We start from the raw sequence: 8,365 nt of genomic DNA, 5'->3' as shown, positions 1-8,365 counted from the left end.
CGGTGGACCAAAACGACTGTGCCGTGTTTTATCGCTGCGTGCAGGAAGGCGATAATCTGACGGCATACAAATTCCGCTGTGGACCGGGAACTGTATTTTCCATGATCGAAAATGTTTGTGTGCACCCGCGAGACTCCGAACGAGAAGAATGCCGAGAGACTGGTAACGAAATTGATGGTGGAGACGGCGGATACGGCCCTGCACCGGAACCCGAACCGGCGGCACCCGAGCCGGAACCGGCTGCACCGGAACCCGAACCGCAAGCGATGGAGCAGAATGAGCAGGAACCGATGGGTAATGGTGATGCCGAAAACAGTGTAAATCCGGAAGGTAATGAGCTCCCCGGATCGGGACACGAACAGTCAAGCTCACAGGGGGCCCAAAAAGAGGACAAAAAACCAATCGTAGACGATGGAGTGCCATGCGAGGAGGACGGTTTCGTTGGTGACAGGAACGATTGTCAAGTGTTCTATCGGTGCGTTTCTCAAGCGGATGGGAGTTTCCAAAAACTCCCATTCCGGTGTGGGGAAGGTACTGCGTGGGACGACCAGATCGGTTCCTGTAACCATGCGAGTTCCGTGGAAAGATGTACACAAAATTCTCAAAGTGACTACGTCAATCAACAATCATTCAGCCAGTCGAACGCATCCATGGATAGAAATATGACCCAAGCCTTTGGATCAATGACTCAGAATGGTATCACTACGAACACCACCAGCTCGCAGAGCTCAGCGGCAAGTCAAATGAGCAATTACAATAATATGACAACTTTCGTCCAAGGTGCCAACGGTCAGGGTTCAAGCAGCTCTAGCTCAAGTTCGAGTAGTTCTAGCAGCAGCAGTAGCAGCAGTAGCAGTAGTAGTAGTAGTTCCAGTTCCAGCAGTTTCGGTGGTAATAATCAGTGGAATAATCAAGGATCAGGTGGGCAATGGAGCAACCAGAACCAGGGATCTAGTGGTAATAATCAATGGAACAATCAAGGATCAGGTAACAATAATCAATGGGCCAATCAGAATCAAGGATCTAACAATCAGTGGCAAAACCAAAACCAAGGTTCTTCCAGCAACAATCAATGGGCCAATCAGAATCAAGGACAAAATAACCAATGGAATAACAATAACCAAGGTCAAAGCAACAATAATCAATGGAATAATCAGAACCAAGGACAAAACAACCAGTGGAGCAATCAGAACCAAGGGCAAAACAACAACAACCAATGGAACAACCAGAACCAAGGTTCCAACGGTCAATGGCAAAATCAAAATCAAGGATCTGGAGCAAGTGACCAATGGAACAACCAGAACCAAGGTCAGAATCAGCAATGGAGCAACAATAATCAAGGTCAAAGTAACAACAACCAATGGAGCAATCAAAATCAAGGTCAAAATCAGCAATGGAGCAACCAAAATCAAGGCCAAAGTAGCAACAACCAATGGAGCAACAATAACCAAGGTCAAAATAATCAATTTAATAATCAAAACCAGGGCCAGAATAATAATAACCAGTTCAGCAACCAAAACCAGGGACAAAATAATCAGTGGAGTAATCAGAATCAAGGACAAGATAATAGCAACCAGTGGAACAATCAAAACCAGGGTCAAAACAACCAATGGAACAATCAGAATCAAGGTCAAAACAGTAACAATCAGTGGAATAACAATAATCAAGGTCAAAACAATCAATGGAACAATCAAAATCAAGGTCAAAATAGTAACAATCAGGGGAATAACAATAATCAAGGTCAAAACAATCAATGGAACAATCAGAATCAAGGTCAAAATAGTAACAATCAGTGGAATAACAATAATCAAGGTCAAAATAACCAATGGAGCAACCAAAATCAAGGCCAAAATAATAATAACCAGTGGAACAATAACAATCAGGGCCAAAATAATCAATGGAATAATCAGAATCAACAATCAAATAGTAATACGCAATGGAATAATCAAAGTCAAAGTGAAAGTCATCAAACGAGTACGCAAACACAAAACTCTACCAGTAGTAATCAGTTTAATAATCAAAATCAGGGACAAAACCAAGAATCGAACAACCAGAATCAAGGTCAGAACAGTAATAACCAATGGAACAACCAGAATCAAGCTCAAAACCAACAGTCGACCAATCAGAACCAGGGATCGAATAATAACAACCAATGGAGCAATGGAAATCAAGGACAAAATCAGCAAACAAACAACCAAAATCAGGGACAAAGTAATAACAATCAATCGAGCAATAATAATCAAAGTCAAAATCAACAAACTAATAATCAAAATCAAGGATCAAATAGTAATAATCAAAATCAAAATCAGAACAACAATAACAATCATAGCTCCAATGGTAACTCGAATAGCCAACAAAACAGTCAAAACCAATCATCTAACAATAATCAGAACCAAGGGCAAGGACAAAATACACAAAACCAAAGCTCCCAAAACAATAACCAAAATCAATCGAATCAGCAGCAGAGTAATAATAATCAGAGCAATGGATCCAGTTCGAATGGAAGCAATCAAACTAACCAATCGAACAACAACAATTCAAATCAAAGCTCCAACAACCAACATAATCAGTCGTCCTCTGGATCAAGCCAAACCAATGAAAGTAATCAGCAGTCTTCTGGAAATCAAAACATCAATAGCCAGAGCCCTACTTCTTCTACCACTATTGCTCCACAATCCACTTCCACCGAAGCTCCACTAGAATCTAGCTCCAGCACGACAATTTCGACCGCTAGCGCAATTCCAGAAATGCAATCTACAACATCCACGACTGCTCAACAGATGACAACAACTACTTCTACTACTGTTGCTCCAACTGCTGATCCTACTACTACTTCCACAGCAATGCAAACCACCTCAACTGAACCATCAACGCCCTCATCTTCTGGCATTCCGTCGTCTACTGAAATAGTTTCCTCAACTTCTAGTAGCTCCGCCACTGAACCGTCCACAACCCAAGTTACTACTCCACCCACCACACAGGCTCAAAGCACACAACCGTCTACCATTAGCGAATTTTCTACACCACCACACACTACACCAACACATGTTTCGGAAGCATCAACCACTGAAATGCCCGCCACTACTCAAAGCACTACCACCACTAGCACAACTACCACACAAACCACATCAACTTCTAGTAGCTCCGTCACTGAACCGTCCACAACACAAGTTACTACTCCTGAGGAACCTCAGAAAACAACTACTGTTCCTTCCTCTACAACACAAACACCCACCACACAGGCTCAAAGCACACAATCGCCTACCATTAGCGAATTTTCTACACCACCACACACGACACCAACACATGTTTCGGAAGCATCAACCACACAAACTAACATAAACACAACAACAGAATCTAGTGTGGAAACATCATCGATGGGAAGTACCGAAACAACCACACCCACTCAAACAACTACACCCGAGAAGCCATCAATGACTACTCTAACTGAAACCATAGAAACTACTACACAAATCACCGAGTCTACCACACTCACACCTGAAACAACACAACACAGTGAAAACAGTACACAACAACCCACTACACAACACTCCACTGTTCAATCCTCTAGCACTCAGGAACCGTCAAGTACTGAGCGATCGACAACAGTGGCTGAGCCAAGCCCATCACTAGAACCCATCACCGAACAATCTACGGTGACGGAAGAATCTACCACACACATCGCACCTACACAGGAAACAACCACACTGGCACCTTCGACGGAGGTACCCTCCACAACACAACCTACACCAGCTCCTACGGAAGCAAACACTACACATGAAAACACAACCACATCAGAACCCACAACAACACAAACAACTACCGCCAAACCATCGGCGCCTGCTTCTAGTTCTACGGTAGAAACCACCTCAGGAGTGCCAACTACACAAACGATACACACTACACAATCATCCACAGCGTCGTCCTCCAAAGAAACAACAACACAAACTACACCACCATCCACACAATCCACCACAATGCTCACCACAATCGTTATGCAAAGTACTCAGTCCACAACCACTCTCTCTTCTTCAGCACAACCATCAAGCACTACGCAGCGTCCGTCCTCTGCATCAACCACCGGAAGTGCAACCAGCTCCGGCTCTACCACTAGCCAACCGTCCTCGTCTGGATCTGCCCCAGCATGTACTGAAGATGGATTTATGGGCGATCCGAACGATTGTAAAAAGTTCTACCGCTGTGTCTCCAATGGCAATGGACAATTTACACGATACGAGTTCCGCTGCGGAGATGGAACTGTATGGGATGACAATGCTGGCAGTTGTAACCATGATTGGGCCGTGCAGGATGGTCGATGTGGTAAGGCAAATGGGCAAGGATCGGGACCTCAAAGTGGTCAAAATGGACCCAATGGTACTGGACCAAATGGACCCGAAGGTAATGGAAGTGGGCCTAATGGACCTCAAGGAACGAGTGAACCGACCGAAGGGCCAAACGGTCCAAATGGAACTGATGGACCAGACAGTGGACCCAATGGAACTAATGAACCTTCCAATGGCCCTAACGGACCAGGTGGACCTAAAGAACCTAACGGACCTGAACAACCATCTGGATCAACCGGGCCTGATGGTCCAAGTGGAACGACCGGAACCGATGGACCAAATCAAACAAACGGACCCGAAGAATCCACGCCTGCTGCACAGCAGTCAACTACGGTTCCACCGTGCCAACAGCAAACTACCACTACCACCCAAACGCCCTCGGTACCCGCAGGAACTAATGGTGTATGCGAGCAAGAAGGATTTATGGAGCATCCGTCGAATTGTAAAAAGTTTTATCGCTGTGTCGACAACGGCAACGGGGGATACGATCGGTACGAGTTCACTTGCGGTCCCGGTACCGTTTGGGACAATGACATTCTTGCCTGTAACCATCCAACATCTGTCCAAAATTCCAAATGTGGAACGGGCGGTGAAACTGCATCCTCTCAGTATCCGGGTAGTTCGTCCGGTCCCGGCAATACCTATCTGCCACCAGCACAATCCTCAAGCACAGAATCTATGCCAAGTACTACAGAGCAAACAATGAATAGTCTGGAACCGGAATCACTAACCACAGGTGTTACAGATGCGGCTAGTCAAGAAACAACGAGCAGTGCAAGTAGTACAACGACACCAGCAGAATCCGGACCATCCACTACAGAAGCAGCCAAGGAAGAAAATGCGTCCGCTGCTCAAGAACAAACTACTGAATCTCAAAGTCAGACAACAGAATCGTCCAAAGGAGAAACAACTGCTAATTCACAAGAGCAGACAACCGGATCGCAAAGTCAGACGTCCACTACTGAAGCGGGAGATTCATCCACTACTCCAGAAGGTGCTACCGAAACGTCAACAATGCCATCATCGGAAGGTTGCGATTCGGAAGGATTTAAGCCTCATCCGACGAACTGTAAAATGTTCTACCGCTGTGTCGACAATGGTAAAGGTGGTTACACGAAGTACGAGTTCACTTGCTCGGAAGGCACAGGTTGGGACGAAAGCAAACAAGCATGTAACTACGAGTACGAAATTCCTAACTGTGGTGCAGACCGGCCACCAGAGCCAGAACCCGAGCCAAGCGGTACGGACATGACGACTGGAACTAGTGATGGTACCACTGCTGCGACGGACGCAACGACGCCACAAGCCCAGACAGATGGAACTACTGCTGGTCAAGAGACTACAACTGCCAGACAAGATATGACAACAGCTTCAACACAGGAAACAACTCCGGTAGAACAACAAACAACTACAACAGAGGCCAGCCATGAATCGACAACAGCAACCAGCGACTCATCTACAGCTGCTCCATCGACTCAAGAAACGACTACCACTGGACAAGAAATGACTACTTCCAGTGAAATGGCATCTGAAATGACAACCGCACAGGGTCAGGAAACGACCACCACCGGTAGTGAAACGACTACTGAAAATTCGCAGCAAACTACTACAATTGGTGGTTCGTCTTCCCCGGGCGAATGTACTGAAGAAGGTTTTATGGGCAATCCGGACGATTGCCGGAAGTTCTACCGGTGTGTAGACAATGGCAAGGGTGGATACAATAAGTATGATTTCACTTGCGGCGAAGGTACCGCATGGGATCAGGCACTGCAAACATGTAATCATGAGAATGTTGTTGAAATGTGCGGCGGACAGACAGGTAACACTAGCAATAACACTAATCAAACACAATCATCATCATCAACAACAGCTACATCTACTACTGATTCCACCACTACTTCCACTACTACTACTACTACTACCACACAAGCTCCTTCCACTAGTACTACCACACAAGCTCCTTCCACAAGCACTACTACTACTACTAGTACCACACAAGCTCCTTCCACAACCGCTTCTACAACTACAACTAGCACCACCCAAACACCCTCCACCACCACCACCAAAAAACAAAGCACTACCTCCACCACCGCTTCTTCCGCACCGTCATCAACAACTTCGTCATCTTCATCTTCATCAACCACCCAAAGCATGCAATCCTCGTCCGAATCCACCACCGAACGCATGAAAGCTTCTTCATCCTCCACAACGCCAGTAAACTGTACGGAGGCTGGATACTTTCCGAATCCGGACGACTGTACCAAGTTCTACCGCTGCATTGATTGGGACGGAATGGGTGAAAACTTTTCCGTCTTTCACTTCGACTGCCCCGAGGGTACCATTTGGGATCCCGCTGTAAATACCTGCAATCACGAGGACAGTGTCCAACCACCCCGCAATTGTTCCAAAACCGCACCTGCGGAAACAACTGAATCGAACGCTGAATCAACTACCTCTGTTACAGAAGAACCAAGTCCTACGACCGAAGCCGCCCAAATGACGACGGCCCAGCAAACGGAAGCAACGACTGCGGCCGGTGCCCAACAGGAGTCGACTACCGATTCGATGAGTTCCGAAACGACGGCTGCCGGAAAGGAAGAAACCACAACACAGGCGCAAATGATGACGACCACAGAGGGAGCGGCTCAAGAAACGACAACGGCAGCCGCACAAGAAACTACCGAAGCTACCACGATGACTGAAGTATCCCAGGAAACTACAACAGCGGCAGCTAAGGAGACAACAACAATGGCTGCTCAGGAATCCACCACGATGGCTGCTCAGGAATCCACCACGATGGCTGCTCAGGAATCCACCACGATGGCTGCTCAGGAATCCACCACAATGGCTGCTCAGGAGACAACGACAATGGCAGCACAAGAAACGACTACGATGGCCGCTCAGGAGACAACAACGATGGCTGCGCAAGAAACGACGACTATGGCTGCGCAAGAATCTACCACTTCCAGCAGCCAACAGGAAACAACCACTACTGCTCAACAGGAAACAACTACAGCCTCCGGTGGAGAACAAGAGATGACAACCATGGGTCAATCGGAGATGACCACCGAAGCGGCCGGACAGGAGCAAACAACTGAGGGTATGGAATCCTCCACGGAACCCGCATCTCAGGAATGTCCAGCAGGTTGCATGAGCTCGTGCCCACCCGTCGATGAAGATCAGGAACGTTTCGTATGCCCGACCGGATTCAAACGACACCCGAAGAATTGCAACCTGTTCTACCAGTGTACGGAGAAACCGAACAGCTACGACTACAGCATCGTCGTGTTTAGCTGTCCAAACGACACCGTTTATCAGGAGGACCGAACACAGTGTACAGAACCGGCCGAGGGAGATGACCGTTGCAAGGCATCCAATCTGCGATCACAGCTTCGAAACACACGTCAGCTGCCGGTAGTGAGTGAAGGTGGTCTTGGGAAGAATATTGCGAAGGTACTCACCATTATTTTCCTTGCAGATGCAGCTTGGTTCGATGGAACCACTCTGTCCTACAGATGGCCATTTCGCGATCGATGATCAGAAGTGCAGCTCCACGTTCCTACGCTGTACCCAAGGACGGTCTGGCCTTCAACCGAATATGTACCGCTGTCCGAAGGGTTACGTTTACTGGCGAGTAAGCCGACGCTGTGAACGTGTCCAGAAGATTCCTGAGTGCCAGACGACACCGATGCAGGAACGCTCGGAACTGCCGGTCGAATGGATCAACATCGGCAATCGGCGCCGTAGCTTGTTCTAGAGATGCAAGCGCTGCGTTTTCAAGGAGCAAAAGAGCTCCGGCTGCCATAATTCTTCATCGTATTCCCGAATCCCTCTAGCTATTCTCTTTCCTCGGTACAACTAACTACTCAACATGAACTGGTGCCAGTGTAGGTGGGCGTTCCGTGTCAGGCTGTTTCGGACCACGCATGAACCGCTGCAACCTCTTCCTGCGCAGCTGCGACACCCAGTTCTAGTCAGCGAGAACTGTTTCTGAGCGTACGACTCCAAACACTCCATAGCTC

The 8,365-nt window shown here is 47.5% G+C and overlaps 1 protein-coding gene across 1 annotated transcript; it reads left to right on the top strand.

Moving 5' to 3' along the window:
• Positions 1–410: 410 nt before the first annotated feature.
• LOC128709564 (mucin-22-like) lies at positions 411–8,100 on the top strand. Its single transcript, XM_053804571.1, has 4 exons — positions 411–2,315; positions 2,526–2,955; positions 3,058–7,760; positions 7,822–8,100. The coding sequence occupies exons 1-4, from the start codon at positions 651–653 to the stop codon at positions 8,098–8,100; spliced, it is 7,077 nt and encodes a 2,358-aa protein (XP_053660546.1). The 5' UTR covers positions 411–650.
• The last annotated feature ends 265 nt before the right edge of the window (positions 8,101–8,365 follow it).

Source organism: Anopheles marshallii, chromosome 2 (genome assembly GCF_943734725.1).
Source record: "Anopheles marshallii chromosome 2, idAnoMarsDA_429_01, whole genome shotgun sequence".
In the NCBI taxonomy this organism is placed as follows: Eukaryota; Metazoa; Arthropoda; class Insecta; order Diptera; family Culicidae; genus Anopheles; species Anopheles marshallii.
Note: the sequence above shows the minus strand (reverse complement) of the source record. Positions and strands in the feature narration are given on the sequence as shown.